Consider the following 20,975-nt stretch of genomic DNA (forward strand, 5'->3'; position numbering starts at 1 on the left):
TGCTAACTCCACATCCTGGTGTTTGTCTGTCTCTTTACTACCTCACCTTCTGTGGTGGCCTCATTGTGTTTGTTTTCAAGCAACCATTCACAAGCACTCTACCCTGCTTATAGCAACAAATCACCACGCTCCCTATGGACATTTCCTCCATTGTATGCTATCTTTAGGAATAGTTAAAAGGAAGTTAATCATTATACCAGCATAAAAGTTAATGTGTTTATGTATGTATGTGTTATTTCACTCTTTTTTTTCTTTTCTTTCCTCTTGTGTTATTCCTCCTCCATGTGCACCGGACTTTTTATAGTTCTTCCTTGGGAATCAGGTAAAGTGAGCCGTGTGTTTGTGACATGTCCTCTGAAATCTGTTGCCTCTGTAGAGTTCCCATGAGCTCCCCACTGTAGAAGCTGGTCTTTTATTCTTGGGTTTTTCAGAGAGCCAGATCTAAATCAGTTATGGGACGGTTTCTGCATGGACTAGCTATGAATTCCCTGTGGACAGCCCACATTCTTGGCTGCTGCTTGAAATGGGGATTTCTTTAGTCCCTTCCTGCTTTCTCAGTGGGCATTTCCTGTCTGGGAGACAAAAATTGCAGTACTATTGCCAAAATATTAAATGCATTTATATTCACCTTTCAAATCCAGAGGCAAATTTCAAAGGTTCAGCTTATGTGCTGTGGTTGGGATGTGCTTGTTTTTTACCTAAAATGATTTATCATGATTTTTTTTTTACAGGGCTTTTTGTTATGATTTAGGTTTTTTTTTTTTTTTTTTTGGCTTTTGGTGGAGGAAAACGATCCAATGGCTGATTTCTTGACTTAGAGAAAATAAACCTTCAACCAAAGCAGTTCTTTGAAGTAAAAAAGGACAAATGTTCAGGGAAAGATTCCAGAGAATTGCTGTGGTGTGGTGTTTATTGTAGAGATGGGATTTGAACTGGGCAAGCTTTAACATAAATCATGTAGATTTGGAAAAATGTGGTTTGCTGCATGTCACAGTGTGATTTCCTTTGACTCGCCTGGGGCTTCATAATATAATTAGTATAATAAACTCATTTGAATATGATCTTAAAGCAATAGTTCACCCTATTGTAGTTCACAGTTATTTGCTTGACCTCATGTCATTCCAAACTTCAGTGTTACCTTTTTTGTGTGTGTGTGGAATATAAAAGGAAACATTTTGAAGAATCTTCATGCAAATCATTTTATAGAAAAGTTTTCCTTCAGTTTTTTTACACACACAAAAAAATGACAGCATACAGGTTTGGAACAACATGAGCAGAACTGTAACGTTTGGGGTGGACTGTCTCTTTAAAAAACGATAATCCTTTATCTCTCTCTGTCTGTCCTCTTCTCTCTCATATCTACGTTTGTTCCTCTTCTCTCCGCTCTTCCACTTCTTTCCTCAGTTCGGAGACTCACAGCAGCTGCGTCTTGTACGAATCCTGCGCAGTACAGTCATGGTCCGAGTTGGAGGAGGGTGGATGGCGCTGGATGAGTTCCTGGTGAAGAACGACCCTTGCCGAGGTAAGTCTGACATAAGCGCTGGAGGAAACTTGCTCTTCAGGGACGTGAAAAAGAATTCCAGGAAGTGCTCAACACTGACAGACACAGCATTATTCATATTTCCACTCAATACTTTTATCATTATCTCATCATCTTTCACTTCATTATTTTCTTTGAGTGCTCTCATCTTTTCAGTACTATCGAAGTTCACTCTCATCTTCCATCATTTATCTCTTTCCAACTGTTTTTTTTTTATGCATGGCCTACACATTTTGGCCCTTTCTCTCTTTCTCCCTGTCATTCTCCTTTTTTTTATTTTGTGCAATTGTAGTGCATGATGCATGTTCCTTAGGTCTCTCCCTCCCTCTTTCTCTGCCCGTCCCCTATCTCTCTTTCTCTCTCCCCAGTGCAACATCCAGGACTTAAAATCTTCCGTTCTGACTCCAGCAGCTCCATATCATCTCGCATAGGTTGGGTTTTTCTCTCTCCTTCTCGTTCAGATATTCTTCTCTTTCACTCGTTTGGTTCCCCTCTCTTTCCCTCCGTTTCACTCACACCTCGTTTGGTTCTTTGTTGCTTTGCTGTGCTTTGCTGACCGTGACACTGATCTAATCGGCCCTGACCCTCACGCCTGGAGCTCATAATGGATCAATGGCGCTTTGAGAATTCTGGCTCCGTTTTTTACATCGCTACATGCATATTGATTTGAGATACAAAATGCATATTTATATTACAAAAATGGTGTTTGTAGACAGTTTGTTCCCTTCTGCTGCCAAGCAAGATGTCTTAATAGAAAAGTTCACCCAAAAACATTTGATTTTTTTTTTTTGTCTTCTTTCGTGAAACATAAAAGATGTTTTGAAGAATGTTTAAGCTGCTGTTTTCTATACAGTGAAAGTAATTTAATGTCAATCAATTGATTGGCATATGCTAAATTTTTCATTAGTACATGTTTGGAAAAAATTGAAGGTGAGTAAGTGATAACCACATTTTTGGGTGAACTGTCCCTTTCAACAGAACGTGAGTGTGTGTATGCGACTCTTTCTGTGGGATGGTGTGAATGCGTGTTTTCATGTTGTCTCTTGTGTCTCTCAGTGACGGTCACTCCTGGCTATTTCTGCTGCAGAGGTACCTCACCTTCTCTCCTTCTTCACCTCTTTTTTTCTGTTTGACAGCATCTGTCTGATAATTTCATTCTGAGCCTCTAAACCTTTTTGTCCAGCTTCCTGTCCATCCCATTACTGCTGTGTCTTTTAGTATGTAGTGTGTGTGTGTGTGTGTGTGAGAGTGTGTGAGGACTATGTGAGGTCTATGTGTCAGCTAGCATCATGCTAACCATTCAAACCAGGCTTGGCCAGGCCTGGACTCGATTCCTTTCATGTGTGTCCTGGATGAATATTGCAAGTTAAAAGCATCCAGGACCAGGGTGTGGCCAGGCTTGGGGTTTCTAATATTGCTTAAAGAGCAATTACTCATGGAGAAATGAATTACAGGCCCCACCTGGTTTGTGGGGAGGAAATTATATGGTGCGGCAGTTATCAACAGCCCTGCTCTGTCTGGGTTTGATGGAAAAGCGAGTGTCATGCAGTATTGGGGAAGCTGCTTTGAAACCGTAGCTTGCCAAGCAAAAAGCTACTTATAATTTAAAATAGTTCAACTACAGTAAAGCCACATTTTTGGAAAATGAATTAGCCACACTACACACTAATAACAAAACAGTAAAACTTGCTTTTAAACTATTTATATATTTCATATATAGCTTTATTTCAGTTAGGTTTATTTCAACAAAAAATCTTTATTTTAGTGTCAGTTAATAAAACCAATGCTAGAAACACTCTTTATTTATATAACTTAATTGAATATATTGATGAATAGCAGCATTAAAGTATCCAAAAATATAAAAACATAAAATATTTTGCTAACATTAGACTAACAGTAAATGTTATGTAGGGACTTTGCGCAATAAATTATTTAAACGATTGTCTAAAGCAAACCCCATTTACTGAGCGTCTGTTGCACTTCGCCCATCTGTAAGGCTACATTCTGTGTCCTACTGTAACACTACTGAAAACTGTAACTGAATTGTCTGTGCATGTAGTTAGTTACTCACCAAAACTGATGTCTTGAAGACATAACAGAGAACTTCTGACCACAGCTACTGCTGCCATTGTGCACAGCCCTCCCTCTCCCTCTTTTTCTATCTCTCTCAGCTGTCCGATCTGGTCTGTGTGTTGTGCAAGGGCTGCTGCATTGGGTATCTGTTATTGAGAATGCTCCGTGGAGGCTTGCGTTGGTTTTCATTGTTTGCTAAAAGCATTATCAGGCATGACCCTCAGGTGTCTGTCCATGCAGTTTATGCGTGTGCACACTTTTACATGGTGGGCTGAGGGAAACTGTGCTTTTGGTTTGTTTTTTAGTGAGTTCTTGTTTTGAAGATGCTTGCTTTGACTCACTTCACTGTTAACCCCCTGCATCGTGTCCACCATGTGCACTGATCACTTTTAAAGTGGGTAAACAATCCCTCTGTCTGCCTCGAGTCAAAGCAGTGGTCCGGAGCCACATTAGCACACTGCTCTCCGATCATCGTCCCTTAAGGCCAAGCAGCTGATCTCATTTCTCCTCCTTTCATCTTCTGCAGCTCGTGGACGTACCAACCTGGAGCTTCGAGAAAAGTTCATTCTTCCAGAGGGAGCTACGCAGGGTCTGGCGGCCTTCCGGTCCCGGGGTCGTCGATCCAAACCTTCGTCGCGCACGGCTTCGCCTACCCGTTCATCTTCATCCGCGTCACACAGCGCCCACAGCTGCGCCTCTCTACCCTCCGCACCCGCAACACCCACAGCCTCCTCAAGGGTGAGTGTCACCACAAACTTTTGAACTCTAGTGTACATTTAATCAGTTTATCTAGATATACAGTTGTGCTTGTTTACAAGCATTTGTAAGGACACCATTTGCAGAATCGATAATGATGTTTAGCATTCATAAAAACACGTGATAAAATCATATATATATATATATATATATATATATATATATATATATATATAACTTGTATGTTGTACAAAATATGAGACAAAATCTAATAGTAATGATAGAGCTCTAGCAGACTCTTTACAGTTGAGCATATCTGTAGTTTCTCTTGCAAAAGTTTTGGAAATAAATGTCCTTTGTCACACAAAGCATAACATCATACTTCATATCTGAATATTCATGGTCCTCGTCTACATCTGTATGTTTCATGAGTATTTAAACGTGTAAGTGCATGTGTTTTATGTTTTCATCTAAAGTTTAAACATTAAAAAGATATATCGAAGAAAATATTCCCATGAGCTTTTATAAATTTGCTGGCATTTAATGCATTAAGTCCTATATTAAATATGAACAAAGTTTGTAATCCTGGTTTAGTACATGGATCCTGGTTTAGTAAATGGATCAAAGGCATGTAGAATGTTACAAAATGTTTCGTTCGAATAAATGCTTTCATCTAGAAAAAGTACTGAAATAATAGCAATTTCTACAAAAATATTAAGCAGCACAACTATTTTATATTATAAAATAAGAAATATTCCTTGAGCTTGAAAACAATATTGTAGACTGCTGAAAAATCTGCTTTCCCAGTACATGATTAAATTTCATTTTAAAATATATTCCAAACAGAAAATATATTTTAAATTGTAATGTTTTACTACAATGTTTTACTTAAATTTTCTTATGCTTTTGGTGAGCATAAGAAACTTCTTTCAAAACATTAAACAAATATATATATATTTAGACACCCAAAATTACTTGGCCATGCCGACAATTTGAGTCTTGTCACTAATCCTTGAAATCAGCGGTGTGATGTTTCCTTTTTGGTGGATGGTTTCCTCTGTCTCTGATTGTGGTGTTTGTTTACATTGTTGTTTTGGGATTAGAACATGATCACTACTGTCTCTGCATGTCAAAATCATATTGTCATCTGTGAGATTTTTATTTGTTCTTTGTCTTTTTGTCCCTCTCCCCTCCCTTGCTTGGAAAATGTGCCTTCCTCCCTATTTGTGCTCATCTCCACCTACAAAAACAACACGCTCTGCCATGCTGCATCGCCCTCCCTGCACTTTACTTCTTTTTCCGATTATCCTGGCTTCTTCCCACTGATATTTTGCTACTCCACTCTTCCTCATCCTTCCTGCTACCGCATTTCCCAGTCCTCCCAATCCCAATCTCGTGGCTATGCCAAGCCCTGGCTGGCACACAGTAAAACTCCAACACCAACCAAGTGCCAGTCCTGCCCAGAGCACAGCCAGACCCCTGGGCATGAGGTAACACACTGCCCCCTCCCAGTGCCCTAGCACACTAACAGTAAAAGCTTTAAGTGCAGCCTGATCTCAACAAATGGGAAGGACCTGAGGTAGATGACTCACATGTCTACTCTGTGGCCCTTATATGTTGCTCAAGAGTGTAAACTGTTACATGATGCAGCTTAGTCTCCAGTGTGAGAACAGACAGATGTAGCTGGCTTGAGAAACAGTTAATGTTAAACCTTCTTGTTATGACAGTTTTCCCATGATAGAGCATCTGGTAGAACCTTAAAAGTAGCTGGATTAAAAAAAAAAAAACATATTCCAGTTACTTTTAGCTACGTTTTACCAGATTTACCCGTTGGTTTTATGATCTGTAGCTTCACAGGGAAATATGCCTATTTGAAATAAATGTTCTCCTTTTGCTTTTATAGGGAGGCTCCACATCTAAACTGAAAAGACCAACTTTCCATTCCAGCCGTGGCTCCTTAACCGGTGAGAACGGTGGAACACCAACCGCTGCTAAACCTGGACGCTCCGGTACGAAACCCTGAACTGCTTGACTCAGACATTTTAAACTGATGTGAATTAATATAATCTCCAGTGGTGGGGAAAGCTACACTGAAACTATAACATCAAAAATGTAACAAGCGTTTTCTGTAAAGTAGCTTTAAAACTGTATGTATTGTGAAAAGAACTATACAAAGAAACATGACTTTAAGTGTTATTGAAAGTGCAAACAGACCCTTCTGGAAAACAGAAAAAGCACTATATTGAAGCCATTTAAGAGGACGATATATTTTAGGGCAGCAACCAATAAGTTTATGATTTTTTCAAGTTCAAGATAATCTTCACAAATAACTTTTATGAATTTTGAATCCTAAATACAGTTGACAGAAGTAAAAAGCTAAAGCTAGGCTATAAATGAACTATAAGCCGGAGACATGACTTCAACACCACCAATCTTTCTAACTTTAAGATGCACAAGTTGGAAAGTTTGAGTTGTAATTGTTTGCAAGAGTGTGATTTTAAACAAAATGTGGCCGTAAAAGTGGACTAACAAGTAGATGAGTTTTCCTCTTCTGGGTAATGATGAATAATGTCCCAGACAACCTCTATAGTCGCAATTAGCCAGTTGTTGACAACAAAAATTAGGTTTTACTGATATACACTGAACAAAATTATAAATGCAACACTTTTGTTTCTGCCCCCATTTTTCATGAGCTGAACTTAAAGATCTAAGACTTATTCTATATACACAAAAGGCCTATTTCTCTCAAATATTGTTCACAATTCTGTCTAAAGCTGTGTAAGCAAGCAATTCTCCTTTGCGGAGATAATCCATCCACCTAACAGGTGTGGCATATCAAGATGCTGATTAGACAGCATGATTATTGCACAGGTGTGCCTTAGGCTGGCCACAATAAACGGCCACTCTAAAATGTGCAGTTTTACTGTATTGGGGGGTCCAGGGGCTCCAAAAAACAGTCAGTATGTGGTGGGACCACCATAGAAACTGTTCAGTGTATTTTATGTCATAGAATAAATATCTTCAGCTTGTGTTAACCACACAGACCTAAACCAAAACCCATTAACCCGGATATGTCTGGTATTAGGATGCATTCGTGCAGTGCCCTATTATGAATTTATACTTTGGCATTGTTTTTTTGTCTAGCATTATGAAACAATGTAACAATTAATTTACACAAAATTCACTGAAACTAGAAACCACCAAAATGTATATTAGTCAAAGATACAGTGATGAACAGAGGGAGAAAGTCATCATATCAGTAAAAAAGAAAGGAAGAAAGAAAACCGTTAGCAAATTGGTTAATATTTGATGTTGCTGTTTGTTTTAAACAGTTCATTGATCGAACCAAACAAGCCTATTTTCTGATATTAATAAACTTGCTCTGCTCTAAATCACAGGCACAAGAAATGTCCCATTCCACTTCTACATGTTGAATAAACTAGCCAATCACTGCTCAGTAATTAGTCAGATACAGCAGTAATTTTGCTATTCCCAACTCTGCTAATATAACATTTGAGATCGTGGTGGTGTTTTGATCTGGCTTTCCTTTATGTGTGTAATACACCCTGATTTGCTATATTGCCAAACCCTTAAACTCGAATCCTCTTCCTTCGTCAGACACCAAACGCACTCCGTCCTCGACAAGCGGCCCAGCCAGTCGAGCAGGGAGTCGCGCTGGAAGCCGAGCCAGCAGCCGGAGGGGCAGCGACGCTTCAGACACGTCTGAGCTCATGGAGACACGCTCGGCTTGCTCCGATACCTCAGACACCCCTCGCAGGCCTGGGGCCAAACCCTCTAAAATTCCCACCATCTCCAAGAAGACCCCCAGCCCCAAAACACCAGCGGGCAAGAAATGAAGCCTCCACCCTATCTATCAGTCTAAGTGACTGACTCACTCTGAGGTGGTTGTGATTTAACCAGCAGGGGGAGAACATCAACACCTTCCTCTCTCCAGCGTCCAGCACAGCCGCACACTGCTACACCACCCAGATCAATACCTACCATAATGCTGCCTTATTTGTGTTCTACATCATGTCCTTAATTTGACTGACATTGCGTTTTCTTGAATGTGTGATGGAGAACATCCACATATCTACACAGACACTCGGGAGGGACGTCAGTCCTGCACCAGGGGTTTTCTCTATTCTTCACTATGAATATGCAACCGCCCGTTACTCTCCAAACCACATGCATGGTTGTCACTTTGGTTGGACAAACTCACCCCTTTCAAGTGTATGCAGACCAGTCTCGCCGGAGTGTCTGTGCCACCGCAAACAAGAGGAAATCAATTAAAAACAGACGTTTTCCTCCTGGACACTTGAGACTTTTTGGACTCATGTATGTTTATGTGTGTGCCTGTGTGTGTGTTTGTGTGTGTGTGTATGTGTGGCAGTTCCTGTCATGGTAAATTAACACAGTGATACGGAGAGGAAGTGGAGGATACATATCTCTAGCCTTCCCACGGCGTGAAGATTCTTGAAGACTAGATCCCTCACGTCACACGTGATCCTTTCAAAGGAACTCCTATAGCACACATTCGCACCGACAGTCTTCTCCGCCGTGTGTCCACGCATTCTAGTTGTGTCCTTTTGTTACAGACATCATGTTTCAGAGCTTCTCCACAGTATGCAAAAATAATAATTACCAATTGTGAATGTTTGTTTTGTGGTTAATTTATAATCCTGACGTTTTCTTTCTTTTCTAGAGTAAAGAGCTGTATTTATTTGTGATTGCAGTATCATATCAACTCTTAAGAATGACTAGTATTAACACAACCGGAACCACTCTGGGTATGTTTTTTGTACATCCACTCCTGACGTAATGAATTTCTCCGACTGATGTTATAACTGACCAGGAAGCTTACTGATTCCAATGGTGGCCTTTTTGCCGGTGACTACACACTTTAGATGCCGTCAACAGTGGCTTCCTTGTTGTTCTTTCGTGACGGAAGCACCCTAAATAATGAATGATGGGGGCGGCTCGCGTAGCCCCTGTTAAAAACAGCGCTTTGAATCTTGTCTTTGACAAGCTGAAGTATATGAATACCTGAAGAAAGGTGATTTTTATTTATTTATTGTGTCATTGGGAGGGAGGTGAGGGCTGTGAAAGTATCCACCTTTTGATTGTGTTATTCTTTTGACATGACTGAGCGAAACAGGGGTGCAATTGTGTAAAAGTAAAGACGTTATGATTATAATTCCTTTTTGTTCTCTTTTGTATTAAAACAATGCTTGCAGTAAAACAGTCTGGTTTTTGTGTTGTCGAGTGGTGTGTGTGTGTGTGTGTGTGTGTGTGTGTGTGTGTGTGTGTGTGTGTGTGTGTGTGAGCGTGCAGGGATGCCACAGTTAACAGGAAATGGCACAGTCATTACAAGCAGCAGAGATAATGACACACCCCATTACATCTTCAAATTGGGACGAGGCTCCGGTGTGTGCAGACATCTGAACACACTGTGCTTCTGTAGAAGATCTACACATTCATTTAGTAGTTCAGAAATGGCCCAGGAGTGTATAGAAGCACCTTTGTATGTGCCGTGTGTGTTGGTCACACGTAAGTAGTGTGTGTTTGTACTGGACTCTGTGTATGTTTGGTGGTCAGATGCAGCGGATGGGGTTTGGGAAGGGTGGTGTTCCATCATCTCCATTCTGCAGCTGTGCGTCTGTGTTTATATACAAATATTTAAACCCACTCACATCCTTTCCCATCAAACACCATCCACACCACTGCTGAGCTCTCATGGCATCTCACAGTCCTGTCGTCTCATTTGAGTTTCATAATCAACTACTCCTAAATACACACGACCACTCACTTTTTGCATTTTTAGTGGTTCTTATCAAACAACTGTTTTTCTTATTAAAAACATATCAGTAAGTCTCCTTTATATTGGTGTATTTGCACAGTTGACGAATGGTATCATTTTTTATTTCAAATTTCAAAGAGATTTTAAAAAAAGGAAATATTTTGAATATTAATATTCTTACATTTTATATAGGATTAACTCGTATTTTAAAAGCATCTGCTAAATGTAAACTGTACATTCGCTAATCTCCTTAGTTACTGTTGCTATGTCCGACAATGCGCTCTCAGGCCAAATGCCAACAACATTAAGTTCTCACATCGCCGAGCGAAGAGGAAACTGATAACAGGCCAACAGACAAGACAAAGCAGGCTACTTTAGGTATGAAACAAAGTCTCTCGTTTTTGAAGAAATTCAGATAAGTGAAGAAAAATACTCTTTAATGTTTGAGACCGATGCTGTAGCGCCTCAGTTAAAGCAGCACGTGAACTGATCATCTCTTCATATCTACTTATAACAAGAAGAAAACATATATGAACATCAGAAGGTATTATATTTCAAGATGTCACACTAATTTTCAAGTTTAAGTCCACCCACGTAAATCTGTTCTCCTGACGGTTTGTCGGACATAGGCCTAAGGCGGTTTCGGCGTTATGATTGGTCAGATTGCCTGTCAATCAAGCTCCCTGCGAGGGTGTGTGTGTGTGTGTGTGTTTAAGAAAAAGTATAAAATGGTTTAATAGTTTTAGATTATCAAAATCAATTCTGTTACTGGTTCATATTGTGACCCTGGACCACAAAACCAGTCACAAGTAGCATGACTATATTTGTAGCAATAGCCAACAATACACTGTATGGGTCAAAATTATCAACTTTTATTTTAGGCTATGCCAAAATCATTAGGATAAGTAAAGATCATGTTTAATTAAGATATTTTGTAAATGTTTACTACCGTAAAATATATCAAAACATAATTTTGGATTAGTAATATACATTGCTAAAAACTTTATTTGGACAGATCCTAACAATATTGTCCTATCCTTTCCTAATGAGCTTATTTATTCAGCTTTCAGATGATGTATAAATCTCAATAAAAAAAATGACTCTGGTTTTGTGGTCCGGGGTCACATTTTTATTACCTGTCTGCAAGGACAGTTTTAAGAGTTAATTTTCTATTCACACCAAGCAGAACCCACAAATTTCTTGAAAATTGCCATCTTTGTATCTTCAGTAAGAGAGCAGTGATCTGTCACTACTGTTGAAACCACAGAATATAAATATAGTTTTCATATTACCATAGCCATAAGAACTCATTTCTAGTCTGTGCTAAGGCTGGATCACATCTGAGAACATCTTTATGCCAAACCACATGATAATTGTCAGCAATTTGTGAGGTATGTGTAGAAGATGAGACGGTTTGATAGTAGATGGAGATTGAGGTGAGAAGGGTTTTGGGAAGAGAGGGCGGAGGAACCAGTCGTTGGGAACACTCCCTCTGCTTAAGCGTGTATCTTGGAGGGAAGGAGGTCACCCGTGTTCAGATTATGCCTTCAACGCAAGCAGCACACAGGCTAAGAATACCTCAGCTCACTGGGATCTCGCAACTTTACAATTCGGAAAGACGTTTGGGGTCCATAACACTGCTCTGGTGAACAAATCATTTAATTTTGAAATATATATATTTATTTATTTTTCAGGAGTCTTGGCTGTTTCCATACATTGGATTAAATTGATTGATTACTGCAAGGAAGTTTTGTAGCTTTTTGTTTTTCAATTAAACTTTGAGGATTTCATCAGCTTGGAGTCGTGACTTATCCTCTCAAAAGGAGCATAAACGGGTGTTGTGTTTGATCCAGAAACTTTGAAGAAGAAAAAACATTGCAGCCTTGTGTTTGTGAGGCCCTGTGTTTTTATTTACTCTAGCTAAAGACTTTAATTTCACATTGTGCTTAGTCCTTAGTCCTTCGAGGTCACAGCTGAAGGGAGTTGAGCTTCTAGAAAGATCTGTTTGTTTTCTCTTCCAGTTTCTAGGATATTGTTTGTCGTCCATCTCCGTAAGCACACTGTAGTAGATTATGAGAGAAGCCCCGCGGTTTGGTAAATAAAGTGATAGCATGAGGAACGACTGTCAAAAGGTGATAAACTGAGCGGCTTGTAGCAGTAAACATTGCACTCTCCTAAATAACGATGACTGCTGTGGAATCTGAGTGGCTTGGACATCTGAGTGTCATTCAGAGTTGAACTTCAAGACGGTAGTCCGACCATTCCAGAGAAGACCGACATCAGGTAAACACCCAGAGGTTTTGGAGGGACAAATACGATCTTTATAGACTGCTGCAATGGAGCAGAGCTCTTCTGCGGCACCAATGGACAAACAAGAGTGTGTGGTTGAGTTTGTGTCCTCACACCGCAGCAGAGGGAGGGAGGACAGCTGTGGCAGCCGAACCCGAGGCCGCCAGCGACTATTTCCTCTGCCTGTACTCCTCCCTCTCTGCATGCTGCTGTGTTTTTGGGCTCAGGTGGAAGGAGTGGTTCATTCTAGCTTCCGCAGACTCAGTGGTCGGGAAAAGAAGGAGATGCAGAAGGAGATTTTATCCATTCTGGGTTTACCGGGCCGGCCTAGACCTCACCCACCACTGCGGCCCCCTTCCTCTGCCCCGCTCTTCATGCTGGACCTTTACCATGCCGTGTCGTACGAGGCTGATGATGGACTGGGTTTTGGCTTCACTCCGGAAGGGGTCAGTCACGCGGCGCTGCCCACCTTAAGCACGCACACGCCGCCCCTTGGCACAGTGGTTAGCGAGGCAGACACGGTTATGAGCTTTGTCAACCTGGGTAAGTGACAGCTGGCAAGGGCTAAACACACTTCACTTACACAGAACACATTTATTACTATACAGCGGCTCATGTGTGAACATAAACCACGTTTGAAAATGTAAATGTCACTGTGTATTAGACCAAGTATTATTTATTTTAAAGCAAGATGAGGCAATCTAAACATTGCACAATGAGAAGTTTGTTGCAACAACAAATACTTTAACAAAAAAGTATTTTGGACACTTTCTCTTTATCAGACTGGAACTGGAACTTAATGTCAGTGTTATTTTAATATTATTTATATATACTATATTTGATTTATAGATTATCTTTATTAATATTTTGAATTAACTTTTAAAGTTTTAGTAATTTTGTTGAGTGCTTTTGTCATTGTTAGTTTTTGTTTTGTTTTAATATTTTGATTCAGTTTTGTGTGTGTGTGTTTCAAATTGAGCTTATATTATTTTAGTTAGTTGCCAAGGCAATACTTCTATTTTTATTTTATTTTTTAATCTACTATTTATATTTGAGCTTTCAAATTAATATTTATATTTGAGCTTTCAATTTATTTCAATTTTATATATATATATGTATATGTATGTGTATATATATATATATATATATATATATATATATATATATATATATATATATATATATATATATATATATATATAATAGATTTAACTAACATTAAAAACACCTGTTTATATTAAAGCCCATCTGCCTTATGCCATGTGAGATCAATTTAATAAACTAAAGAAACGTCAGGTGCGCTCCCCTCTCCTTTTATCCCCCTAGGTCATTTTGCAGCCCATTTGGGATCCTTTCTTTTTATCCACGGCCAGTTGCTGTTTTGCTCAGCAGCCTCTGACAGCGACCTAATGGCTTGTCATAAGGCTGTTCTCTGACTCCTAACCCCTTCAGTAGCCAGGTTGTTGTCATGGTTACAAGACCTCTGCACCCAAACTCTATGGTGAGCAACTGTGTTCACCAGCCCCATTTTACTGCTTTGGTTAATAATTCTGAATACTTCAGCCTTTTACGTTTTCCGTTTGCTTCACTAATTGCAGCCTCCCATGGCACAGTTAGTTCCACGCTGAACACCATTTTTTGTGAGGTTGACCACAGTATTAGGTCTGGCCTGAGATTAGTTGTAATTATCTCAGGTGGAAAGCTGACCTTCTGGTCCAGATCAACCTGCATTTTCCAGTCCCAGGCAGTATCCAGCAAGGTTGTTTTCATTTTTGTAGTTGGCTTTCTTGGAAGCTGTCCTGATCTTACGAAGGTGGTGGCTTTTGATAATCCAAGCCTTGGATGAGGGAGGGCATTGATGGTAATTCTCCTTCCGTCCAGGATAATTGCCAGCTGTCTCAGAAACTGATTGTGCCTCCAGGTATAATGTCCTTGGGAAAGACTGGTTTTGCAGCCAATGCTTCCTTCCATCCCCTAAAGATCCTTCCAGATAAGTTTACGTTGCTCCAGATTTTCCCAATTAGTCCACTGACCATGTTTGGACTGTGAGACAGCCTTTGTGCATCTCTCTGCCTCCTCTTGCTGCTACCATATACATACCATTGCAGGAAGTCATGGCCTAGTGGTTAGAGAGTTTGACTCCTAAACCCTAGGGTTGTGGGTTCGAATCTTGGGCTGGTAATACCACGACTTAGGTGCCCTTGAGCAAGGCATCGAACCCCCAACTGCTCCCCGGGCGCCGCAGCATAAATGGCTGCCCACTGCTCCGGGTGTGTGTGTTCACTGCTCTGTGTGTGCACTTTGGATGGGTTAAATGCAGAGCACGAGTTCTGAGTATGGGTCACCATACTTGGCTAAATGTCATGTCACTTTCTTTTTCTTTTTTTCCCATATGGGTTGGCTTGTCCCAAGTCCAAAACTCCCTCTTCCCTGCTACACCTGTCCTACAATGTCTCCATGCCTGAGAGTGGATTTTGCCTCCTGTATGGCCTCAGTTGGGGTACACTTGCTCCCAGTTGCCAATCTGGGAGCAGTCGCTTGTATTATAGCATCTTGAGACTCGGTTAGAGTCATGTCCAGTATCACTTTGGTTCATGAACTTATAATATTCAATGAGGGTAGAGACAGGCAGTTCCAGGGCACTTTTCCCATGCAGGACGATATTGCTGAGGAATCGCGGGAGTCCGAGCCACTTCTTGATATAAAAACTGACTGTGCTCTCCAGCTTCTTGATTTTAGTAATGGGGTCCTTGTAGACCGTTAGAGGCCACATTCGATGAGCGATCAATCCAAATTGCAGGCAACCACAGTTTCAGCTTGCCATGAAGCAAGGTATTATTTATACTGTCAAGGCCTTTAATGGCTTCTTCCCTCAATTGTTCACTCTGATCTGAGTCCATGAGGCTTGCATTGTACCATCGCCCTAAGCTCTTGACTGGTATCTCCAGTACCGATGGAATGGGTGATTCATCAGTGTGGAATCTCTGGTCCATGAGTTTCCCTCTGACAATGGAGATTACTGGGTTTTAACTTCATACACACCGATATTATGTTGGCAAGAAGCTTTGCCAGTAGACATTTGGTACACGCAATGGTTGAGGTCAGGGTGGTCATGTCATCCATGTATGCACAAATAGGAGGAAGACACTGTCCAGACTGCAGACTTTGTCCTCCTACTACCCATTTGGTCAAATAATCAATTCCATTGCCATGGTAAAGGCTGGGGGAGATGGTACACCTCGCCATTATTCCCACTTCCAATGATTGCCACGATGTTGTAGACTCAGTTGTTGTAAGGCAGAATTGCATATCTTTGAAGTAGTATCTGACCAGATGTGTAATGGTCATTTGCACTTGAAGAACTCAAAGGCTGTCCATAGCAGAGAATGGGGGACGGATTGGCACAGTCCAGGAATAAGATATGCAGACATATTCCTTCCCTTTTTCGAGGCATCATTTTCATTTGGGATTAGCACTCCGCCTGCTTTTCGCCATGTTTTTGGGATGGTTTGCTTTTTCCAAACCACTTTCACTTGCCTCCACAGGAACTGAAAGACCTCTGGAGCATTCTTGTACAGCAAGTATGGAACTCAGTTTGGTCCAGGAGCTGAAGCTGCCCTTTCTTTTGTCACGGTTTTCTCAACCTCGCTCCACCTTGGAAGGCTGACATCTAATTGATGTTCTAGCTGAGGAATGGGTGGCATGTCTGGTGGTATCACCCTCTGCTCATATCTCTGGCTGTCTGTGTGTGTTGCTTTCAGGTTTTCCTCCAGCTCAGTCTTTGACGCTTTAAGTGACCCACACTTTTTCTATGCAAAGAAGCCCTTTCCACAAATCTGAAGGGTTCTTTGTAGAAAGACTTTCTTGTTCTCTCCTTCTTGCGTCAGGTTCTGATGTTTTCTGCTCTCCGCAGTATTCCCAGGTGTTCCTTTAGATATACTTGCAGAAGGTTTATGCCAGCTCTCTCTTCTGGTGAGGATTTCTTCCACTGTTTTCTCAAATCCCTTCTCTCTTTGGCCAGGAACGTTATTTCTTGCTACCTTCTGGACTTGGAAGGGGTTGTTGTTTCCTTCTTTCCTCTCTCTTTTGCTCAGAATCTTTCCACCCTGTATGACTAATCCAGATCACTCATTTACCCAGCTTCTTATCCAGAGTTCATTCAGGATCTAAATCAGGTCTGCAATGGCTGTTGTCTGCTCTTTCTTGCTGCCGGACTTTGGCCACTTCACTTGAGGTCTGTAGCCTTAAGTATTCTTCTCCGTAGCAAGCTGCATCTGGTTGGGTTCCAGGTTCTCAAATGTTGTGCTCAAACTGGATTGTGGGTTTTGTCCTGCCACTGAGCTTGCTTAGTAAATAATGATTTATTATTTTTATTCACTTTTTAGTTTAGTTTTCAAAGAAATACTAAAAAGACTTCCATGTGTCCACAGAAATTCACCTTGGCTTAAATGTCATTGCAAAAATGACTAGAAAGTGGTTAGTTATGAGAACAAGTGTAATATAATTTGTTTGCAAAAGCCACTTGGTTTAAAATTTTAGCTAATACAATGACATTTTAATTCTGCCTTCGGTGCCCTAATGTTTTTTGGGGGGCCAATTCTAATAATACATAGCACAAAAAGCCAGATTGTTATTCATTTGCAGGGACAATTGCCAGTGATTTTGAGAGGCTGACAAGGCTTGTAGTGTATATTGATAATACATTCTGTTCACTGAGACAGACCCACAATCACTTCATCATCTCTTCCTGTCTCAGCCCAAACACAGACGATACTTATCTGTCACGAAACAAACAACAGTTTAACATCCCATTTACAATTACTGCATCTCTTTCCACGTCTTTCCTGCCCCACTTTTATTGGTCAGTATCACTCCTTTCTCAGATGTAACTAGTGGTGTTTACGAAGGCAGGCATCTCTATTATTATTGCTCATACTTGGGTTAGTGATTTAAACAAACCAGTTAACCCTATGAAACTCTGCTGCAAAACTGTTTGTGCTACAAACATTAATGATGCCTCAAATCATATGGAGAGGGTGTGTTATTGCTTTTCTAAGTGATTAGACACTCTTAAACAATGGGTCTAAAGACATGAATTTAAGTTAACTTAAATAGTCATTTTTTACTAGTGTAGGGAAGATTTCAATAATATAAAAAAAACTTTCTCCAGTAGTCTCTTGAAAATAAAGGTTCCAAAAGGGGTATATTTGCTGTGGTGAAAGAACCATTTTAAGTAAAAAAAAAAAAAAAAAAAAAAAAAAAAAATTAAAAACAACTATAATAAAAGTGGTTAAAGAACATTTGATTAACCTAAAACAGGGTCTTCACAACAGTTCCATTAAATAACTATTTTGGTTCTCTAAAGAATGTTTCAGTTCTTAAAATAACCATTTTTATTTGCTTTAAAGAAAAAAAACCTTTTTCCAGTACATTAAATGTATGTTTTCTCTCAAAAATAAAGGTTCAAAAGGGGAATTATACAGTTACATATATGAACCATGTTTGGCTCCTCAAAGAACTTTTCAGTGATAACTTTTTTTTTCTTTTTTCTAAAGAACCTAAAGTTTCTAAAGTTCTAAAGTTTCCATGGATTATAAATGTTCCTCATGCAACTATAGATGCCAGTAAAGAACCTTTATGTTCAAGAATAGACTTTTCACATTACAGACATATTGCAAAATCACTCGCAACACTCTAGCATCATGGCCTTGAGTTCATGATGTTCTTCAAAAATCGTAAAAGTCAAGTTGTTTCTCCTGCTAGTTGCTTTAATATAGTGTTTTCCTTTTCTCTATGCTTTTCTAAAAGTAAATCTTGATTATTGTGGATCTACAAAGGCCAGTCCAGATCACGCAGGCCATGTGATGTTGTAGTGGGCACACAGCTGTGGGGAATTACAAGCCCCAATGAAAGGCAGAAAAAAGATGAGATGAAAATACCGTTGGGCACTCCTCTAAAAATACAGTGCTGGACTGTAATTAGTGGTGGTGCGCTTAGCTGCAGCAGCTCCACAACGCCTCTAATTACCCCACTGCAGAGCCCCAGCCGTGGGTGTCAGTCCAATCTGCCGAGCTCCACCAGAACAAATGTTCCATTTTTTGTCTCCCCTTCTTCTCCTGCCAATCAGTCTTCCAACATGTCTTCTTCATCTCAAGTGTCTTCACACATTTACTCTGTGGTAGTTGTTGTTTTTTAATTCTCTCTCTGGCCTCTGTGTCTGACTGTAGTGGAGCAGGAGAAGGATCTGCTGCAGCCTCGGCCGTACTGGAAGGAGTTCCGCTTCGATCTTACTCCACTTCCTCAGGGAGAGACGGTCACTGCTGCGGAGTTTCGCATCTATAAAACTCTTACCATGGGTTGGCGTGCAAACCGCACCCTCCATATCTCTGTCTATGAAATACAGAGGGAGAAAAGACACAGGTCACAGTCATATATGATCATTTATACAGATTTGTAGTACTGAATCTGATTCTTTAATTGACATGAAATACTTTTTTGGTAATTCTACGTTCATCAATGTCCCCGAGATCCATTGTCTGTCATTATAATGGAAATTATATTAAGATCTTGTGGTTCGACAGGGAGCCTGAGCTGGTGTTGCTGGACATGCAGAGTGTGCCCGCGGGTCAAGAGGGCTGGCTGGCGTTTGATGTGACTTCTGCGAGCAATCGCTGGCTTCTCCACCCTCGGAGCAACTTGGGCATCCGCCTTTATGTGGAAACTGAGGAGGGTGAGCTATTCCTTATGCACAGCATGGAGGCTAACTAACTCTGAAAGCAGTCTAACATCATTGGATGTTGCTTCTCACTACAGGTTTGACTGGTACTGAATTCTGTTATAGCAAGCAACAAACATTTGGTCTAAAGTCATGAAAAACAGGCTCTTTCTTGGCAAAGCTTTGACCTATTGATGCAAAACATGTTCAGTGTCCAGGGTCAAATGGTAAAATACAGAAGTCGGTAACACTTTAGAATAAGGTTCCATTAGTTAATGTATTAATTAACATGAACAAACTATGAATAATACATTTATTACTGTATTTATTCATCTTCGTTAATGTTAGTTAATGAAAATACAGTTATTCATTGTTAGTTCATGGTAATTCACAGTGCATTAACTAATGTTAACAAGCACAACTTTTGATTTAAATAATGCATTAGTAAATGTTGAAATTAACATGAACTAAGACTTATAAATGCTGTAGAAGGATTGTTCTTGCTTAGTTCATGTTAACGAAAGTAGTTAACTAACATTAACTAATGGAACCTTATTCTAAAGTGTTACCCAGAAGTCTTGTTTTCACAGACCGTTCATTGTCAGCCGCATGGGTAGGTCTGGTGGGTCGGCGCGGGCCGCGCTCTAAACAGCCTTTCATGGTGACATTCTTCAGAGCCAGTCAAGCCCCTTGCCGCCCACCTCGTGCTCTGAGACACAACAATTCACGCAAGAAAAAACCCAAGTACGACCTGCCACACCCAAACAGACCCGGCATATTTGGTGAGCCACAATAAGCAGTTTAAGAGGCAGATTGTGTTTAAAGGAGCATATGAAATGATTTGTTTTTGAGCTATGATCATTTCACTTGTTCCAGACCAAAATCATGCAAGCAGTGGACGCCAGGCCTGTAAGAAACATGAACTCTATGTCAGCTTCAGCGACCTTGGCTGGAAGGTGAGACATCCTGGCTTTTATACATTACGCATTCAAACACAAAGTTACAAAGAAGTCACTTACATTTTAGACCGTATTTAAAGTTGATCTGTAAATTTTTGCTCTGCCACTAGAAAAAGTTATAAAAAAGTTAAAGAAGAATGAACTGAATCAATTGTTTTTAAACGAACCAATTAAGTGAATGATTCAGTGATTCACTTATCGCCACACATACAGACAAGATAGTCTCTGTCCTGTGCTGAGTGTTTAAATATTTAATTTATATATATATATATATTTTTTTTTTTCAGGACTGGGTTTTGGCCCCGACAGGCTATTCTGCGTTTTATTGTGATGGGGAATGTGATTATCCTCTGGGCTCTTGTATGAATGCCACAAACCACGCCATGATCCAGCTACTGGTGTGTAATCTCTACTTTAGATATTTTTGTATGCATTGCTAGGAAATGTCTTCATAATGAACTAATTGTTAAAACGTCTCCTCTGGCAGGTTCACCTTTTAAGACCAGATGAAGTGCCCAAAGCCTGCTGTGCTCCAACTAAACTCAGTCCCATCTCAGTGCTCTTCTATGATGACAACAACAACGTTATTCTCAAGAAACATCGAAATATGGTGGTCAAGAACTGTGGTTGTCTATAACCTCTAGTACATTTCATTTCATTTAATTCTGAAACCATGTATATGTATTATAATACTCAGAGGCACCATATTTAATATACAGTGATTAAAATTTTATTTAGCCAGATTTGAGCATTCTTACCTGTCCCAAATGATTGACAAATGATAGTTATTGATGTGTCATGATGGTTTATCAGCATATTTGTACATTTATTGTGAGTGGATTTAGGACTGGAATCCATCCCATAATAAAAAAAAAATACATATTTTACAGTTAAACTTTCCAA

General features: G+C 40.1%; 2 protein-coding genes across 26 annotated transcripts in view; both read left to right on the forward strand.

Moving 5' to 3' along the window:
* Positions 1–9,551, forward strand: part of LOC113119418 (microtubule-actin cross-linking factor 1-like) — a 167,392-nt gene extending 157,841 nt beyond the window's left edge. For 8 of the 25 annotated variants that reach the window (XM_026288897.1, XM_026288898.1, XM_026288900.1 and 5 more), the window contains 8 exons: positions 305–322; positions 1,405–1,522; positions 1,909–1,971; positions 2,597–2,629; positions 4,140–4,351; positions 5,686–5,799; positions 6,213–6,318; positions 7,928–8,166. In XM_026288897.1, coding sequence (XP_026144682.1) covers positions 305–322; positions 1,405–1,522; positions 1,909–1,971; positions 2,597–2,629; positions 4,140–4,351; positions 5,686–5,799; positions 6,213–6,318; positions 7,928–8,166 — 903 coding nt within the window. Of the gene's footprint in view, positions 1–304; positions 323–1,404; positions 1,523–1,908; positions 1,972–2,596; positions 2,630–4,139; positions 4,352–5,685; positions 5,800–6,212; positions 6,319–7,927 lie in introns of all 25 variants that reach the window. The other 17 variants (XM_026288885.1, XM_026288895.1, XM_026288896.1 and 14 more) reach the window with 7 other exon arrangements.
* Positions 9,552–11,768: 2,217 nt separating this feature from the next.
* On the forward strand, positions 11,769–20,948 carry LOC113119420 (bone morphogenetic protein 8A-like). The gene is made up of 7 exons (XM_026288911.1): positions 11,769–12,941; positions 18,626–18,818; positions 18,980–19,128; positions 19,704–19,895; positions 19,990–20,069; positions 20,360–20,470; positions 20,560–20,948. Exons 1-7 carry the CDS (start codon positions 12,446–12,448, stop codon positions 20,707–20,709), a joined length of 1,371 nt encoding a protein of 456 aa, XP_026144696.1. The 5' UTR covers positions 11,769–12,445; the 3' UTR covers positions 20,710–20,948.
* Positions 20,949–20,975: the final 27 nt, after the last annotated feature.

The sequence above is a fragment of the Carassius auratus genome, chromosome 19, assembly GCF_003368295.1.
Source record: "Carassius auratus strain Wakin chromosome 19, ASM336829v1, whole genome shotgun sequence".
In the NCBI taxonomy this organism is placed as follows: Eukaryota; Metazoa; Chordata; class Actinopteri; order Cypriniformes; family Cyprinidae; genus Carassius; species Carassius auratus.